The sequence below is a fragment of the Plecotus auritus genome, assembly GCF_963455305.1.
Source record: "Plecotus auritus genome assembly, chromosome: 8".
Classification (NCBI taxonomy): domain Eukaryota; kingdom Metazoa; phylum Chordata; class Mammalia; order Chiroptera; family Vespertilionidae; genus Plecotus; species Plecotus auritus.
Window position 1 is genome coordinate 143,705,604 of NC_137782.1, and position 20,536 is coordinate 143,726,139.

The window sequence follows — 20,536 nt, forward strand, 5'->3', positions numbered from 1 at the left end:
ATTCTCATCATTGATGTTTCTACATCTCTCCCTCTCCCTCTCCCTTCCTCTCTGAAATCAATAAAAATGTATTTTAAAAAAACCTCTTTGGGTGCCATTTTTGAATGCTTTATTCTAAGGCTAAAGTATTTATTTGCCTTCAGTTTTATGGGACTCATTATTAGGAAATAATATGTACTTACTGAATAGTTTGGGATATTTTCAGTTATGCTATAACTCGGTGACAGGGTTCTCAAATATATTATTCAAGGGTTCAGTGAATAGTTTAAAGTTAAATATTCACACTGAAGCTGAGAATACTGGGTTCTCTTTAAAAATAGCTTTGCTTTATTTATGTTTGCAGTTAGGCAGATAAGGGAAAGAATTGAGTCATCGATATTCAGGCCTCTTCTGATATTAAGGATTTTGGAGGGTTTTGCAGCCCACAGTTTTATAGAAAGTTCCCGAAAACATTATAACTATTTCAGTGTAGCTACATAGTCCTGTGAAGTATGTATTTTTGTACATAGGCTACATATCTTACACTTTATCAGACATTTTAAAATATTTTAGCTGGTTTTGTCATTATATATTGCCTCTTCTGCTTAGTCAGATGGTAGCATCTGTTGAACAGTTATAGAACATTAGTAAAGACTAATATTCTGCACTGGAATTAATGACAGTTTTATAAAGTTGAACAAAAATTTTAGAAATTCTGTACATATATTTATTTTTATGTATTGATCAGTAAAATTTTAGTTTGGTCTCATATCATTTTCCCAAGGCAAATGATATAATTAGCACATAAATAAATATTTCTCAAGCTAATAGATATTTATTGAAAGATTGAATTGGAACAGGTGATAAATTCAGAATAAGTATAGATTTGTAACTCTGAATTTCCTTAATTGGAGAAGAATGAAAAATACCATTGCATTAGAAAGATGAAATTGTTGAAATTGAATAAAAACTTTTTTCTATTGAGTAGCATATACTAAACTTGACTTTATGATTCTTGCTTATACCCTCATAAGGGTGCAAATGCTGAATGCTTTAAGTCTTAATCTTAGGAGAAAGTAAAAAGAGACTTAGCATTTCCCAGGCTTGAATTATAAGCTATTACCCGTGAGATAAAAGCTATTGCAACTTTCCTGTCGATGTGCAAAATTGATAATTGCTTCTGGAGGGCAGATCGTGACTAGGTGGACGGTCAGAAGAAATATTTGAAGGACTAGGACCTATCTGCTTTTTAATCTTCTGAATAGAAATCTTATTGAGCCATTAAAATTATGTGACAAATAATGTGTTTTTATGAATAAGCTTTGCAATCAGTCTGTGTGTTTTTTTCTTAACAGGTAACCACTGATTTTTTTAGAGTTTTAGGTGAGACTGAAAAGCAGCAGTATAATTTAAAACAAAACAAAAAACTGTACATGGCCTTAAGTGTACTTCAAATATATTCATTGGTTAAATGCCAAAAAAAAAAAAAAACCCTCTTTTCTTTCTTTTGGTAGGCTGCCCCTCCTCCCCCTTGCAAAAGTAGCTCCTTTTGGTGAGAGCAACAAGCAAAAGACTCGAACAATAAACAGAAAGAAGGCAGTAGTGCCTGAGTATTAGTAGCCTAGTTACAGATTGCACTGCGTCAGACTGCTCCACACCCAGACGGCGTCAGGTGACTCCAGCCCTGCTGCAGTTGTGCAGCAGGAGACTGCAGGCTTCGGTTGAGGAAACGGGTATTTCATGTCTCAGGGGTAGACTTTTGCAGTTACAGCTTTCCTGTTGGTATGCATAATTGATTAATTGTATCTGGAGGGCAGATCGTGACGAGATGGACGGTCAGAAGAAAAATTGGAAGGACAAGGGTATATCTGCTTTTTAATCTATTCAGTTTTTTTTTTTCATGTGATCAGTGATATATTGCTATGAATGAGCTTTACCGTTTAGATATATTTTGGATTGAGAGTGAAACCTGTGAAAGGTTTAAGAGTAAAGGATTAAAACAGCTATTTCGGATGTGTGTTTTACATTTGGTTGTGTATGAGAAAAAGGCATGCTGTTCTGTTTCCCTGGCGTTTGATTTAGTCTTCGCAGTCCTGTCTTTGATTAGGTTCTGTTTAATCTTGCACATTTTAAGCAGTATGGTTTCAACACATTTCATCTGTTGGTCACTTTGGTCTGATAGATCTACATTGCTATTTTTGTATTCCATAATGACGTATTTTCTGTGACTAGGTATTTTTTTGAAAGCTGAATTGGTGTAGTTGAAATCCTATCTGAAGGTTTGTAGGTAGCAAGATACTGTGTTTGCTTGCAATAAGCCTGTTTTCTTCTCTGGGAATCTTATTGAGCATTTAAAATGGTTACCAGCCTCCTTTTAATTAGATTACATTTTTGTGTATCTTGAAATCATTAAAATGTATACACAACAATTTGTAATGCATGTCTATATTTAAGTCACTAACCTTTGTCCTTGTAATAACCAATCATTGATCGTGATCCTCTTTCCTCCCCCTTGAAAGCCTAGATCCTTTCAAATCTCAGTGGATCATTGTGTAAGAATTTAAGCCCATAAGTGGTGAAATGTTGACTGTAATGAATATTTAAAAAGTATTATGTAGATGATTAAATGTACCATTTTCACAAAAAAGAAGGTGGTAGATTGTGTCTGACCACTTATAATAAATTATCTTAAAAATTATTACAGCTATTAAGTAGTCCTAATAGACTTTCCACACAAGTAGTTTTTTTCTGGCCACATTCAAGTTTTATAATTTAAAAAAAAATAATATCCTTCTACAGTAGAATTGCTAGCAAGATTAGTAATACTGTTTCCAAAAGCACTATGTGGAGCTAATTATAATAACCCTCACAATCTCTTTTTAAAAATCTGTTTAATAAGGAAATGTGGGGAAAAGGTGAGTTTAAGATTGCGTTCATATTGAGATACAATTTAAAAATTAGAAAACAATACAGCTTTGGATTTTTACCTTTATGGTTTCTTTGCATGTGAATTTAATAAAGAAAATAATTTTTTCATCATTCTGACCATTATTAGCATTACAAAGTGAAATATGAATCGATACACTAGTTTTTGCTAAGGAAATAGAGTAGTGATAATGCAGTAAATACAGGATTTAAAAATGGGTGAAAAGTCACATCAGGCCCTACTCTGCAACTAATAAGGCTCTATATTAATCATTTAAATCTTAGAACATTTAATAACATAAGTTATTTATCTGCTGAACTAATTTAGGGATATTTTGTGACAGGAAAAATTAAGATCTAGTATAATCCGTATTATACCATAAATTTTTAGGCACTAAATATAAAATCAAATTTACTCAAATGTCTCTAGGGAGCCTCACTTTGTATGTAAGTGTAATGGCCTAATATTTTTTAGTCCTTGTCTGTGGCATTTTTACTTGGTAAGACTAACTTTACCTATTTCAGATTCATTGGTGAAATTATATTTTAGTATTTTCTTTATCAGCAGTTAATTTTAATGTTGTAGATTATAGGTGATGACTTAAATGGAAATTGGTGAAAAGCTGAGGCTGACATGGATTGAGTTTTATGAAAAGTGTGTGACAGTAGAAGAAAGAACCCAATCTAAATTCTAGGTATATTTAAAAAAATGTATTTAGGCCCATTGTTTTTTCCTACTGTCCCATCCTCCCATCCCCTTAAGCACATCTAGTCATCTAATGGAAATATAATGGTATAACAGAAGTGATAAGTACTCTGATTTCAGTGTTTAAAATCATTTGGGTTTTTTGTGTTGGATTTTTCCCCACCGATTAACTAGTTTTTAAGACATTTTATCTTTCAGGCTCAGACCAATACTAATAATTTGTATTTTTAACATATTTTTTATCTTGGATATTCTATTATTCTTAGGATACTTAAAAAAAATTGGAATCTACATAGTACTTGATTATTGAGGTTACATGGGAAGCATTGATTAAGACAGTCAAAAGATTTTGAAGAGCTTAAAATAAGAAGGAATGGGTAGTTTTGGGGTTCGGGTGGTGTGGAAGAATGATATAACCACTAAACATGGTATTAACTGAGACACTGTATAGCACTTTCTGGGTAGGACAGAATATTTATAGGACAGTAGTTGAAAAATAAGATTAATGTGATTAAATAGAAGATTTGCAAGATCTAGGTCAGGTTTCCTCAAACTTCTCTGAATATAAGAATCACATGGTGCTTAAAAATGCAGATTCCTGTGATCATACTCAGACCTACCAAATCAGAATTTACAGGTGAGAGGCCTGGCAATCTTCATATTATTTATCCTGATGTAACTCATGTTATAATCATGAATTACAAATTTAGGAAACATCCATCTAGGCTTTTAAGTTTCTGTTCTGGTATGTTTTGATTTTGGCCGTATGATCTCTAGGCTTCCAGTTTTGATGTTCTGTGGTCTATAAAGATACTGTGTGCCAGAATGCAGAAGACATTGGGTTTTGGACTTTATCATAAAGGGAATAAAGAGCCTTTGGAAGTTTTAAAGTAAGGAGTAATAAAATATAGTAAGGTTGAAAGACTGGTTTGGGGTGCTATGTGAAATAACTTGGAGAAGAACTCAGAACAGTTAGGATGACTAACAGTTAGGATGACTGCCTGAGCTTGGCCTGAAATAGGAATGAAAAGGAAGTGACAGATTTGAGAAAGAAGAAATACTTAACATTTGACATAGATTTGTGGGACTAGGGTGAAGGAGGCGCTCAAAAGGGCAACATGGAATTTCAGTCACAGCAAAACATTGGCCATGCTAGGGCATTAGTATTTGTAGAAATAGAGCTCAAGTAGGTAGGAATAATGCCAGGCTTGGCTTTAGAAACATCAGATATGAAGTGATGATAGAATATCTCTGAAGCTCAGAGAAATGACAGATTTAATGATAAAGAATTGGGAATTGAATACAAAGTGAGACAAATGAGGATAGCAGTACCCATTTATCTGTGGGAATACATCCCAAGACCCCATGATGCCTGAAGCCGAGGATAGTACCAAGCCTGTAGAGTACTGTTTTTCCCTATGCATACCTATGATAAAGTTTTATTTATAAATTAGGCACAGTAGGAGATTAACAGCAGTATCTAATAATATAAAACAATTACAACAATATACAGTAATGGAAGTTACGTAAATATGGTCCCTTGTTTTAGGGGATCTCTTGCTGAAGTCCTTGTATACGCTCAGTGCTTTCTGGCACAACACATTGCTGTCGGTCGGAGCACGTGTGGTCTTCATGTCCTCCACCCAGAAATGTAATGCCTTTTCTATCTTAACTGAGCACTTACCACGCACCGTGGTCATAACTTTTGCATTTGAGGTGTGACAACAAAACTAGCCCAAATTTATTTATTCCACAGTTTCACAGATGGAAGAGTCGGTCTTACCATTGATCTTAGCAATCTCAGCATATGATATTTTTCTTATTAAGTTGAGAATTTTTTACTTTTTCACTTAAAGGAAGCACTTTACGGATTCTCTTCGGCACATCCGCATTGTCAGCACCACTACTCTTATAGTTTGGGGTCATTATTAAGTAATACGAGGGTTACTTGAACTAAGAATCCACAGTTAATCTGATAACTAGGACGGCTACTAAGGGCTGGAGGCATATACAACAGGGATACGCTGGACAAAGGGATGATTTCTGTCCTGAGCAGGTGGGAGTGCAACAGCATGAGATTCCTCATGCTACTCAGAACAGTGTTCAATTTTAAACTTATTGCTTATGTTTTGGATTTTCCATTTAATATTCCCAGACCCTGGGTAAGACTGGACTACAGTGTTTGCATAGAAAGAACTGAAGATTAACGAAGGAAAACCTAAAACCAACATTGTGGGGGGTTTGAAGCACCAGGAAAGATCAGGAAGTTATAGTCAGGGCAGTAAAAGAAACAGAAGAGTGTAAGGGGGAGATAATTTTTAAGAAGGAATGAGCAGTTAAATACAGAGAAACTGTTTAATGTGAAGACTGAGAAATGGTGCAGACTCTGGAATTTTAGGAATATGTGCACCGCTGTCCATTAATAGTAGTGCTTTTTGAATTTGGCATTTAACATGCTATAGGTATGGCCTTTGAGGGAAGTTTCTGTAGGGTGGGGATAGACATGTTTCTAGAATTAGAATTCAGTTTTACTATACCTTAAGATATGGTAGCTTTGAACCATTTCTGGAACGTACTTCCTTGCAAAGGTTGTTGTTGGGCTCCCTGATTTTTGCTTTTGATAAGCCACTTTCCATTTCTTCGAAAGCTTAAGGTTACTGACTATATGAGTATAGGTGTACACATACACTGGCATTCAGGTAGAGGAGCAGGGGTCTTGCTGCTTGAAATAAATGCCTTCCTAACCTCTGGGAATGCCCCCCCCCCAAAAAAAAATACCCAAGAAGGGAACTTTGGTGTTAACCAATTGAGAGACCTATTGATTAGAGAAAAACCCTCTACTTTCCATTCTAAACTTAGCTGAAGCCCATTGTTTAGGCATTCATCCCTTCACACAGAGTGGTTTTGGTATTTATTTTTTATAGTGCTCAAAGGGCAACATGGAATTTCAGTCACCGTTGGGAGGGTAATATGGTACATTTTGTTCTGGAATCATTTTTCCTCCACTAAATGGGGGTAATTCCTTTCATTTAAAAGATATTCCACATTGTTTTAATGCTTGTAGTATTCTAACTATGTACTACTAATCCCATACAGTTAAATATTCACGTTATTCCTGAATAACGTTTTTGGCAAGTATGAACTATACTAAAATGAATATAATTGAATATAAATCTTGGTTTTTAATCCATGATTATTTCTAAATTGCTGGGTTATAATATTTAGGCATTTGTTGCAAAACTACCCTCCAGCAAGATTGTACAAATTATTTTGAGCAATCTATGGGAGTGTCTGTCCTGAAACCTTGGCCAAGATTAAATACTAACTATGCATTTCTGATGATTTTAACTCTTTCCGAGAGAGCTGTTTTGTCAGTTTTTAAGTGTATTACCTGATGAGAACCAGGTTTACATTTAAAAAGTAAATTTGCACATGTTTTTTCCTATATGGATAAGTAGTGAGAGCAATGATCTGGGTACTCTTTCCTCACCAAGACTCCCAACTGGTTTTTCCACTAAATCCTGTGTCATAACCCAGTTAATGTTCCAAGAGTGTTCTCTAATTATAGCACTTAAGGGGCTTTTCTTTACTTTTCAATTAAAGCTTATACGGTCTATCTTGGACTTTTATAAGGCATTCCATGTTCTAGTCCAAGCATGTCAAACTCAAAGGCTAACACAGGCCAAATAAATGAGGCATGTGGCCCGCGAGTTTGACATGCTTGGTCTAGTCCAGCCATGGGCAAACTACGGCCCGGAGGCCGGATCCGGCCCGTTCGGCTGTTCTGTCCGGCCCGCGGAGCCGAAAGAGCGGAGGGTTCTCTTGCTCTCCCCTCCTCTCCTTTACTTTGAATTTATATTAGTTCACACAAACACTCCATCCATGCTTTTGTTCCGGCCCTCCGGTCCAGTTTAAGAACCCATTGTGGCCCTCGAGTCAAAAAGTTTGCCCACCCCTGGTAGTCCCAACCTTTATATTCCCATATCCCATTATTTTGTCTCCATCTACACTGAAGGACTTATTCCCTAAACATGCCTGTTCTTTGCATTTGCGTGTGTTTTTTTCTCTGTGTAAGAATGCCCTTTTGCCCCGTTTCACTTTGTCCGAGTTGTACTTATCAACAGCCCAGTCCTCCCTGAGGTGTTCACTGATTGTCTCAGATCCACACTGGGGATTGAGCCCCCAACCTGGGCACGTGCCCTGACCGGGAATTGAACTGTGACCTCCTGGTTCATAGGTCCACTCAGTGCGCAACCTACTGAGTCACACCAGCAGGCCGGGGTGTAGCTTTTATTAGAGTTATTTCTATGTATATCTTGGCTCTTTTTCTAGCCTGTAAATTCCTTGAAGGCAGAAACAGTGGCTTCAACACAGCTTCTCAATCAAGTAAGAGGCTGAGAGCTCTGATGTTCAGCCAGGTTTACTCCTGGCCTTGAACTCTGTACATACATTCTTGGAAAATTTAAAAAAAAATGTTTATTCAAGTGGGAGAAATAAGGAACGGGATTCCCTATTTTACCCCCTCTTAAGGGAACAGTTAAGTAACTTAAGCAACTTTTTTATAAATCCAGGAGTTTTAGATTATACCTGCAGACAAGTCATTTTATCATTTTTTTTTGTAACTTACTCATTTCATAGGTTAAGGAACCCAAGAAAACGAAAGAGATTACTTGTTCAGGACCACATGGCTCGTGGCACAGGGCCGTTGTTTTTATTTTACAATTTATATTTGTACTTGAACAGCTGAAGATAAAAGCTAATGACCCATGTTTTTATATTTTATTCATTAATAGTTGTGGCATCTTATTGAACATGGTATATATTTCTTTTTGTATGGTCTTCACTCGACAATAAAAGAGGCAGTAGTCTATTACACAAGCCATAAAAGAAGGTAGGTGTTGTTGTCAAAAGGTTAAGCCTGGTGGGAACCAACCCTGTGGGCCAGGAGTATAATTTCTCTTCGTCCTTGGGGATTGGATTACATGCTTGAATGTAGGAAAAATATTTAAGCGGTGAATAGAATTCTTATTCTGGTCTGTAGGTATCCCCTACATCACCTTTTTATTTGTTGAGTTAATTCCATCTCTGGTTAGAATTTAGGCTAAAGTATGTTACTAAATTTGATTTTGCCAGTACTTCACTTTGCATTTTTGGAGCAGTACTCTGAGACCACATTTTATTTCTCTGCGTTATCATGGATAATGCTGACTTGTGTGACTTGGTGTGTGTCTGTATGGGGGTTGGGGGTGGGCATTATAAAATGTGTAAATATCTCTATTTAATCGGCTTCATGGCTTTCACATTTTAATCCAATCACCTCTTCAGCATTTATGTAAAGTGTTGATAGACACTGAAATACTATTGTCTCTCCTTAAATACTCTATCATCACCATATTGTACTATGTAGCATTTACTTAAAGAGTTCAGAGTATCTGAAAGATTAAAAAATATCAAATATGAATGATATCCCTGCACATCTATTGTTAAGAGCTTGACAATGAGGTGGATTTAGGAATTTCTATTCTCAGACTATACTAGTAGATTTGCTAAAATTCTGACTTTCCATAAAAATGAGAGGAATTATAGCTGTTCTTTGTTATATACACTTATTTGTGTATTTTTAATCTAAAATAATTTAGATTATTCTGGTCAGTGATATGAATAGAGGCATTACCTTGTTTCTTTATTTGTACTATTAGCCATTTACTCAGTGAGCATTTATTTTGGAGTGTGTACAACAGGTATATAAAGTTATAGAAGTATTACTATAACAAACTAGTTTACCTGTTAATGAAGTTCATTCTTTTTTTGTGTTAGTAATTTGCTCTGAATCCTCCTCCCTTCCAGTATATTAAGCTTTTCAAGTTTCTAGAGTTACAGAACAGTTTTCTATTTAGTTTCCATTAGTGGAAAATAGGATTTTGAGCAAAGTGTCTGGTGCCTATTTCTTGTAATGCTTGGATGCTAACAAGAAGTCAAATTTACACCATAGTATGTTACACATTGAACCAATGTGTACTCTAATTTTAGGCGTTCATTTGTGTAAGTCTTGGCTCAATTCTAGTAATTTAAAATAAATAACCACATGCTTATCAAAATTTATCAGAAATACAGATTTTGTATAAGTAGGGTCCTTACTGTGACATCTTTCACAACTAAAGATTGTTCAAGTCTCTGCAGGTGGGGAGAACCATTGGCTCAAAATATGTGTAAATAATGTGCTTAGAGAGGACATGTTTATTTAGCTTTACCTTAGAGAAAGTGGAATTTGCTACATATATGAACTTTCCTGTGCAGGGAAAATTACGGTTTGAGATTAGAAGTGGGAGGTTAGCATTGTTTTTTGTTGTTTTTTTTTTTTGTTGTTGTTGTTCTCTTAATAATAAAGCTGGAAATACAATCAATAGGATTAAAGGAACTATTGAAAGCTATATGAAGTAATTTAGTATATTGGTGAATTTAACTTAAAAATGAGGCATGTGTGGTAACCTCACTGTTTTCTACCTCAGAAGTTTGATTATCCTTAGAATCAACTAACAATCACAGGTAGTTTTTACCTTTATGTAATATATTGAAACATTTTCTATGTAAAGACACTTAATGTAGGGAAGAAAAGACTACTTGAAGCAAACTCATTTCATAGCTAATAAAGGATTTGATAAAGACTTTTATCTTGAAACTAGAGGCCCGATGCACGAAGATTTGTGCAAGAATGGACCTTCCTTCCCCTGGCTGCCAGCACCGCCTTCACTCCGGCCGGAGCCACCTTTCTGCCTTCCCCCGCTACCCAGAGGCCTGGAGTGGCTGGGGTAGTGCAGAATGCCTGCGTCGTTGCCATGGCAATGATGACGCAAGCATCCCGCCCCCAGCCACTTGGCGCCTGTGTATGCAAATTAACCCGCCATCTTTGGTGGGCTAATTTGCATAGTCACTCCTGATTGGCTGGTGGGCGTTGCGACGGTATGGTCAATTTGCATCTTATTCTTTTATTAGTGTAGATAAAACCAATAGCTATGAAAACAAATTTTAGTTTATTCTTAATGAAACGGTGTAATCACAGCTGTATAATAGTTCTTAGAATGAAGTGAGGATAAATCAAGTTTTGGGGCTTTTAGTGTGTGTAATTTTTACCACAGAATTATTTGATAGTGCAAAATGTCATCTTTTACTTCATGGTTGAATTTCTCAGTGGATCATATATGATGTCCCTTTACAAAAAGTGTTCAAGGTGTTATTAACTTTCTTAGTGGCTTCTCTTAATCTTTTGAGGTCAGATGTTCTGGTTGAAGTGCCTATTGGATCTTTTTTGGAGTAATTCTCCAGTATCACTCATAATATTAAACTCATAAAATCCTGCATTATTAGAAAGATTTTCAATTTTGCATTGTGGTAGATTTGTGTTGTGTTATCTGGATATAGTTTCCAATTTTTATTTTCAAAGTGAGACCATTTAGTTAGCTTCTAGGAATCAGTTTGCAATTTAAACAGAATATGATTTATTATCATTGAATCTATATTACTGGAATTGTATATGTATATAACTCTGCTCATGGTGTATGTATGTACTAGTATATAACTCTGCTCATGGTGTTAGTAAATTGCTTCTCCTCCAGTTGAGATTGAAATACTATTTGGTATCCTCAGGTAGGATAAAAAAGCAAACTTGAGTACTGACATATACCTTTAAATACAAAGCGTGGTATAATGGAAAAAAATGAGACCTTCATGGTCAGAGCTGAATTTTAATCTGTAAGCCTGCACAATTCATTTAATAATACTTCTAAGCCTCAGTTGCCTCATGTATAGCAGATAATAAATACTTTATAGAGTTGCTGTGATTAATGGTAATGTATACAAAGTACTTGCGTAGTTCCTTGCTCAGAATAAGGGATCACTAAATTATTATAGAAAACTCAAGTATAGAATTTATACATAAATTATTTTTTCCTTAGATGTGTGGTGGTTGAAATTGACCAATACACTGTAATGTCAGAAGTAAGGCAGGAAAGATTCAGTGATGAAAGAGACAAGGATTTGAAATTGTGTGTGTATCTTTCAAAAACTCTAGTTACTGGAAGAAAAGAAAGCCAGGAGAGATGCTGGTTTGCCAAGTATTTGATTAAGGTACTTTGTAGCAATACTAGGTATCCATCAATCTGAAACTTGCTAACTAAAACGGAGTAGCAGTCCTTTCAGAGAAAGTTGAATTCACCTTAAAAAAAAAAAGTCAGAGCTTAGTCAAGCATTGCATTTAATATTGATTGCCCTGCTTGACTTCATCTCTTGAAATATTACCTTTATTTCCACATATGACATCTCCTTTCAGTTTAAACTAACTTGTTAGGAGGTTATCATTTTCCTAATTTTACACACGGGGAAACGAAGTTCAGCCATCTAATCAGGGGCATGCTGATGGAAATGGAAGAAAGAGTTAAGCTCCCACTCTGCACAGATCTTTTTCTGGACCGTCACCTGTCATTTATTAGCCAAGTGAATGCTCACTATGTGGAAGTAAAAGCTTACTATGTCGTGCTAAATGATTGACTCTGAATTTTTGTCACTTTTCTTAGCATTTAAGAAGAATTTGATTAAGGATCATGATTTCTAATTAATACATTATTATGATTATGATTATGATTGTGAAAAATAGCAACTAAAATTTTAATATTCTAATTTTTAATATTTGTTTATTAATTTTCCTGTTTAACTGCCTTACTCATTGTTCACCTGACTCTGTTAAAGAGAACTTAATATTTGCTTTTGTTTAAGAGGTAGGTATTTTCCTACAACCATTCCTTCCCAGTATTATTGTGACCAGCTAGTTCAACTTTTTCTCCCACTAGACAAAAGGTTTTAAAGTTGAAACCTGACTTCAGGCTATTCAAGGAAGAGATTCAGTAAGAATTTGATTTGAGGCAAAATGTAATTGGATGACTTCTGTGTGTACTAGCACTATTTTTAGCTATGACAGATGATAGTTTATGATTACCAGATGTAGGCAACTTTTCTTACTCCTCGCTGGGCCTGAAGTTTTTATTTTGAAGGAAAGATTGCAGTGTACTCAATTATTTTAAATTAAAAATTTAGTTGGTAAAAGATGGTAACAAAGGTGTTGTTACCCTGTACATGGCACATCACAAAATAAATACTTTCCACATTTTGAAAACGAGTGGACAATCACTTTTTTTTTTTAAATGACAAAAATTTAATAGGTCAGCATTATTTTAGTAATTCATAAGTATTGCCCACAGCTGTTAAGAGGAAAGACCATTGCTAAATTAATCTTAGATCTTTAAAAGGATATTTCATGAGCATTTTATATAAAAGTAAAGTAACATTAAGTTACTGTGCATGATTAATGCTTATTCTGCAGTACAGGAGACCTGAGGAACCATGAAAGGTTATGCTATCCTTTTACAAGCCCTGTATCTTAATTTTGGTTTCTCAAGAATAAAGAGGCCATTAAACTCTTCATTCATAAACAGAACTAGTAAAGTGATTACAGAGGATCCCAAAATTAGCATTTTAGTGACCCAACAGTTTCTTTAAAGATGTCCATTATTTTAATTTGAAAATATTATAGTGTTTAATTAACATGTTTTTATTTCTAAGATTAATCTGGCCACTATTTACATACCATTCTGACAGCAAATATTATTGAAGCAGATTATGACAATATAAAGATGAAAGGCACTCATCAGTCTTTCAGAATCTACAAGGAGATACAAGCCCATAAAACAAAATTTGTTGTAAATTATCTGAAAGCTTTGCTATTTGTTATTTTGTAAATGTAGATGTCTGAAAATAGTTTAAAACAAATGTTAGATCCAAAGCATAGAAGCATTTTGAATAAATTAATTAGAATTAGTGCATGCCTTAAATTGGCATAAAGTATACATTCATTCTAATCAATCAGTACTATTTATTGAAAGAGTTTAGTTGGTTCAAGCTTTGTACTCAGCTCCAAGATATGGTAGGTAAGACAACATGCTTTCTTGTAGAGTTTAAACCCAGTAGACAGATGTTAAAACAAGTAAATTTTTTAGTTTACTTTTTAATTTTTTTAAGTATATAATTCATTGATATTTAGTATGGCCACAGAATTGTGTAACCATCACCATTATCTAATTTCAGAACATTTTCATCATCCCTCCAGCCTCCTTTAGCAGTCATTCCCCATCTCCAATCCTTCCAGTTCCTGGCAACTACGAATCTACTTTCAGTCACTATAGAATTGCCAACTCTAGACACGCCATGTAAACAGACTTATACAACTATGTGACCTTTGGTTTCTGGCTTCTTTCACTTAGCAGAATGTTTTCAAACATTTTGTAGTATGTATCAGTACTTCACTTTTTTTTCCTGGCCCAATTATATTTCATTGTGTGGATATACTATATATATTGTATATTCCTCACCCAAGGATTTTTTTTTTTTTTTTTTTTTTTCATTTCAGAGAGAGGAAGGGAGACAGAGACAGAGAAAAACATCGATGTGAGAGAGAAACATCAATCAGTTGCCTCCGGTACACGCCCCACTAGGGATCGAACCCACACTTGGGGATGTGCCCTAACTGGGAATCAAACGTGACCTTCCGGTGCACGGGATGATGCTCCAACCAACTGAGTCACACCGGCAGGGCACCATATTTTGTTTATCCATTCATCAGTTGATGGGTTATTTGGGTGTTTCTTCTTTTCAGTTATTATGGATAGTGCTGCTGCTATAAACATTCATATACAAGTTTTTGTGTGGACATACTGGAACTTTTCTAGTCTTTTGGGTAGAAATTCCTAGAAGTGGAATTGCTGGTTCATATTGTAACTCTGTGTTTTAACTTTTTGAGCAATTGCAAAACTGTTTTTCACAGTAGTGGAATTTTACTCTCCCACCCAAAGTAATGAAGATTTGTGCCTATTTTTTTTTTTCTTCCAAGAGTATTATAGTTTAAGATTTTTAGGTCTTTGATCCATTTTTTATATATGGTGTAAGGTAAGGGTCCAATTTCATTCTTCCAGCACCATTTGTTGAAAGAAAGTATTATTTTCCTCATTGAATTGTCTTGACACCTTGTTGATCAAGTTGACTATAAATGTAAGGGTTTATTTTGGACTCTTTTTTTTTTTCTAATTTAATCTTTATTGTTCAGATTATTACAATTGTTCCTCTTTTTCCCCCATAGCTCCCCTCCACCCAGTTCCCACCCCACCCTCTGCCCTTACCCCCTGCCACTGTCCTCATCCATAGGTATACGATTTTTGTCATCTCTTCCTGCACCCCCCACACCCCTTTTCCCCCAAGAATTGTCAGTCCACTCCCTTTCTATGCCCCTGATTCTATTATATTCACCAGTTTATTCTGTTCATCAGATTTTTTATTCACTTGATTTTTAGATTCACTTGTTGATATGTATTTATTGTTCATAATTTGTTATCTTTACCTTTTTCTTCTTCTTCCTCTTCTTAAAGAACACCTTTCAGCATTTCATATAATTCTGGTTTGGTGGAGATGAACTCCTTTAGCTTTTTCTTATCTGTGAAGCTCTTTATCTGACCTTCAATTCTGAATGATAGCTTTGCTGGGTAATCTTGGCTGTAGGTTCTTGCTATTCATCACTTTGAATATTTCTTGCTACTCCCGTCTGGCCTGCATAGTTTCTGTTGAGAGATCAGCTGACAGTCGTATGGGTGCTCCCTTGTAGGTAACTGTTTTTCTCTTGCTGCTTTTAATATTCTCTCTTTGTCTTTTGCTCTTAGCATTTTAATTATGATGTGTTTTGGTGTGGTCCTCTTTGGATTCCTTTTGTTTGGGGTTTAGTGCGCTTCCTGGACTTGTAAGTCTATTTCTTTCACCAGGTGGGGGAACTTTTCGGTCATTATTTCTTCTAATAGGTTTTCAGTATCTTGCTCTCTCTCTCTCTCTTCTGGCACCTCCATAATTCTGATGTTGGTACGCTTGAAGTTGTCCCAGAGGCTCCTTACACTGTATTCATATTTTTGTATTCTTTTTTCTTTTTGCTTTTCCGGTTGAGTGTATTTTGTTTCTTTGTATTTCAAATCTTTGACTTGATTCTTGCGATCCTCTAGTCTGTTGTTAGATCTCTGTATAATATTTTTTATTTCAGTCAGTGTATGCTTAATTTCTAGTTGGTCCTTTTTCATATCCTCGAGGTTCTCACTAAATTTATTGGCCTTTTCTAGAAAATTCTTGAAAATCCTTATAACCGTGGTTTTGAACTCTATATCCATTCGTTTGCTTTCCTCTATTTCTTTCATTTGTGACCTGTTTCTTTGTCTCCGCATTTTGGTTGTTTCCCTGAGTTGATAGAGTGGCTTTGTGTGCTAGGTGGCTTATAGGGCCCAGTGGCTCAGCCTCCCCAGTTACCTGAGGTGGACACTCTTAGTGCACCCTTTGTGGGCTGTATGCACAGTCTTGTTGTAGTTAAGCCTTGATTGTTGTTGGTATCAACAATCAAGGCTCCACTGGGAGGAATTGACCACCAGGCCAATTGGCTGTGAGGATCATCTGTGTCTATGCTGGGAGAACTTCTGTGCTGGAGACACCCTTATGGGAGAAGACTTGCAAAAGCCTCTGTGCTCAGCTTGGATGGGGCGGAGTCTCAGGGTGGAGCAGACAGCATTTGTTTCCCGTCAGCCCTGCCCTAATAGGCCCCAGTGTCTCAGTGTCCCGTGGTAATCGCTGCAAGCACCTCTGAGAGAAAGCCGCCCTCGAGTTCTGCCCACTGCTAGACAGTCCAGTTTCTCCCCAAATGAGTCTGGGTCCCCAGAGTCTCGCCCGGAACTGGAGTTCAGTGCAGTCGGGAGCTTTTGTCTCCCTCCCGCTTGAGAAAGCCAGCCGCACACTCAGTTGCCTGCCCTCTCTGCGAGCGCACCTCGGTACCTCTGCCTCCTGCAGCTCCTCTGAGTCTCAGTGTGCTTTTCTCTTTCCTGACAGTCCAGTTTCACCCCGTATGAGTCTGGGTCCCCAGAGTCTTGCCCGGAACTGGAGTTCAGCACAGTTGGGAGCTTTTGTCTCCCTCGCACTTGAGAAAGCCAGCCGCGCACTCAGTTGCCAGTCCTCTCCGCGCGCGCATCTCAGTACCTCTGCCTCCTGCAGCTCCTCTGACTCTCAGTGTGCTTTTCTCTTTCCTTCTAGTTGTAGAATTTCCACTCAGCCAGCCTTCCTGTAGTTCTGGATGATGTCCGTTTTGTCTTTTAGTTGTAGTTTTGAAATTGTTGTGTGAGGCAGCAGTTTACCTATGCCGCCATCTTGGTTTCTCCCTATTTTGGACTCAATTTATTCCACTGATCTCTCTCCATCCTTGTGCAACTACTACATTGTCTTGATTACTATAGGTTTGTAGGAAGTTTTGAAAAGGGGAACTGTTCTCCAAATTTGTTCTTTTTCAAGATTTTTTTGGCTTTTCTGGATGCCCTGCATTTCTGGGTGATTTCTACAATTGGCTTGCCAATTTCTAAAAAGCTGCCTAGGATTTTGATAGAGATTACAGTGTAGATCAGTTTGAATAGCATTACTATCTTAATAATAATGCCTTCTAATACATAAACGTGGAATGTCGTTTCATTTAAGTCTTCTTTAATTTCTTTAAACAGTATTTTGTAGCTTTAAGTTTGTAAGTCTTGTACTTTTCTATAACTTGGTTCCTTAGATATTTTATTCTTTTTGATGCTGTTGTAAATGGAATTTTCTTAATCCATTTTCAGATTGTTCATTGCTAGTATATAGAACTGTGATTGCTTTTTTTAAATAATCTTATATCTTGCAGCCTTTCTGGACTTACTAGTTCTAGTAGCTTCTTTGTGGATTCCTTAGGATTTTCTATATACAAGATCAAGTTATTTGCAAGTTGAAATAGTTTAATTCTTCCTTTATAGTCTGGATGTCTTTTATTTCTTTATATTGATTCATTGCCCTGCCTCATACTTCCAGGATTATGCTGACTAATGGTGGAGAGAATAGATATCTCCTTTGTTTCTTGTCTTAGGGGGAGAGCTTTCGTTCACCATTAAGTATGATGCTAGCTGTGGGTTTGTGTGTTGTTTTTTTTTAATCAGCTTGAGGACATTCATTCTATTCCTGGCTTGAAGTGTTTTTATAATGAAAGGGTGTTGGATTTTGTCAGATGCATTTTCTATGTATGTTGTGATTATCATGCAGTTTTTGTCCTTAATTCTATTAATATGGTGTGTTACATTAATTACATTTCCTATGTTGGATCACTTTGTATCCTTGGGATAAATACCACTTGGCCATGGTATATAATCCTTTTGATGAGTTGCTAGATTCAATATACTAATATTTTGTTGAGGGTTATTGTTTCTATATTCATAAGGAATATTGGTCTGTAATTTTCTTGTGATGTCTTTCACCTGATTTTAGTATCAGGATTGAAAAAACATTCAAATTAACTAATGAATACAGATATTTTGATGAATGTTAGAAGCAACACTACTTGAATATGTTTCTCGGAAAGGATTTTAATAAGACTTTTATTCTTCTCTTCACATTGAGAATCAATGATCTTGGATAAACTTAATCTTGCAAACTTTTTTCATTAAAACCAATTTAAGGAATTTATGAGACTAGAAATATTGGCACATGTCAATTAAGGCTGCAATTCTGTTTGCTAGAAACTAATACTTTTTCATCCTTGCAGCATCACTAGTAATCTCTTAAATTCCTTTGCAAAATAAAAAAAAAGATTGAAATCCTTCTATACTTTGTGACTTTGTAACAGTGTAGATTGCCTCTCAGACCTTTCTTTTCTAGGTCATATTAATTTTGTCTTATGTGTAATATCAGTGCCCAGTTATCTTCCCTCTCTTAGCGGTTCTTCCCTCTTTTCCTTCTCAGTGCTCTAACCTTTGCAGCTCTACTTGGCCACCCCTGGGACTGGTGTCAACAAGGCTCTCAGGGTATTCCTTTGATTGCTCTCATGCAGCTGTTTTCACACAATATGTGTGGGCTTGCTTATCTGTTTACCAGAGCGCTCTCATTGGTTAAAAAGACCTTATTTCTAGAAACCCATATGATAGATGGAAAGGAAGAAGTAGGTTAGGGTTTGCTGTACTTTCATGCAATTAAATTTATTTTAGGCTTTCATCACTGAATAATGCTGGAATGTGTGTGTGTGTGTGTGTGTGTGTGTATGACTATTCCTGTATCAGCAACGTTGGGGAAATGGACTTGATACAAAACCAAAGCACCAGAATTATGAACTGTTAGAATTTTAACTATTGTATAGGTCTAAATATTTATTAAGCTAGCAGGCAGTATATTCTAATTATAAATAATTCTTATCTAGTCAATGAAACTGTTGGGACAGAAACTCTTATATTGGGCAATTTGGTTAGACATTAATATATATTGTGTATACTTCTCAAGTGTAAAGTCATTTAATCTCATAATCAGGTTTTACTGAGTAGATTTTAGTGATGGTAAGGAATAGTGATGATGTCGCATTTATTTTAACTAGTCACCAATAGTGGTGATTTTGAAGGTTACCATGAGAATGTTCTTCCCCCTCCCCAACTGTTTACAATGCAGAGAGAGATGAATTGTGTTTTGCTTGTGAATTCAAGAGCTCTTGGCACACTGCAGAGTTTTCCCTGGGTTGTACATAACCCCATCATGAGACCATAGGCCTATGGGTATTTGATCCCCATAGTGGCCCTGTGGCCGTAGGCCAAGAGCAAAATTGCTAAGTTAGGTTTCGACTTCTTACTATTAATAAACGTTGTATAACAGTGGGACATATTTAGTTCTTTTTTTCTTTGATACCTAAATTTTTGTGGCATTATATACATATCTACTCCTAGAGGGAAGTAGCTTTTCAGGTAATCTGAAGGTGGTTTTATTCTTTTGCTTCATAGGACATTTTTGTTTTAATGATAGCCAGATTATGTTACAATTTTGTTAAATTTCTTAAAGAGCAAGCTCTTAAAAGCAGAGCTGTAAAACTCATCTGTGTAGTTTTTAGTAGTTCTCAATTTCTCAACATTTTTTGAATTAGTCGTTTTTCTGTAGATATATATTTGTGTCACTAAAGTATCTCATTTTTGTGAGTGTATGCTAAGACTTCTATTCTTTGAGTATATAGCATGCATTGAATGAAGATGAAAACCTCAAGATGATTTTTAAGAAAAATTGTTTTGGATTAAAGTCTGTTATGCTGGGCTTGAGAGATTTGATAAACTTTTATAGCCAGAATGACTTAGACATGTAGGACATAGATTTGCATTAGAAACATTTTATAGTAAATAGAAATAGATGCAGGTGTTATTCTAATACACAACTTAGAATAAATGTAGTGTATGAAGTTAATCTTCAACATTTTTGTTTTGACTTTCATTTTGCCTTTCCCTAGAGACCTTTTTTTTTGGGGGGGGGGGGGCGGGCGTAAAGAGGAGGGATGGAGCAAATATAAATGTGCCAAATCGAAATGGTTAAAAGAATGTTCTAATTTCGATTTCTTCTCTTTTAATTTTTAGTTGTCGACCTCCTGTACTGGAGAGACATTAAGAAGACTGGAGTGGTGTTTGGTGCCAGCTTATTCCTGCTACTTTCATTGACAGTATTCAGCATTGTGAGCGTAACGGCCTACATTGCCTTGGCCCTGCTCTCTGTGACTATCAGCTTTAGGATATATAAGGGTGTGATCCAAGCTATCCAGAAATCAGATGAAGGCCACCCATTCAGGTGAGATGTCTGGAAAGCAAGGCAAACTTTGGCAACACTGTAAACAGAATTGTATTGAGACTTCATTCTACTATCTGTAGAGTTACAGGCATGCATTTCTTTACTGCTTAAAGATAATTGCAAATGTTTGCTGAAAGCTATGCCAAAAGCACCTGCTTTTGAGATTTTCTAAAGGTCATTTCATAGGCTCATGGTAGAAAAAACTGG

The 20,536-nt window shown here is 36.0% G+C and overlaps 1 protein-coding gene across 4 annotated transcripts in view; it reads left to right on the forward strand.

Moving 5' to 3' along the window:
- RTN4 (reticulon 4) overlaps positions 1-20,536 on the forward strand; it is a 59,087-nt gene that overhangs the window by 25,137 nt on the left and 13,414 nt on the right. For 3 of the 4 annotated variants that reach the window (XM_080683156.1, XM_080683155.1, XM_080683154.1), the window contains one exon: positions 20,122-20,329. In XM_080683156.1, the coding sequence (XP_080539282.1) occupies positions 20,122-20,329 (208 nt within the window). Of the gene's footprint in view, positions 1-1,550; positions 1,842-20,121; positions 20,330-20,536 lie in introns of those variants that run through there. The other variant, XM_080683157.1, reaches the window with a different exon arrangement.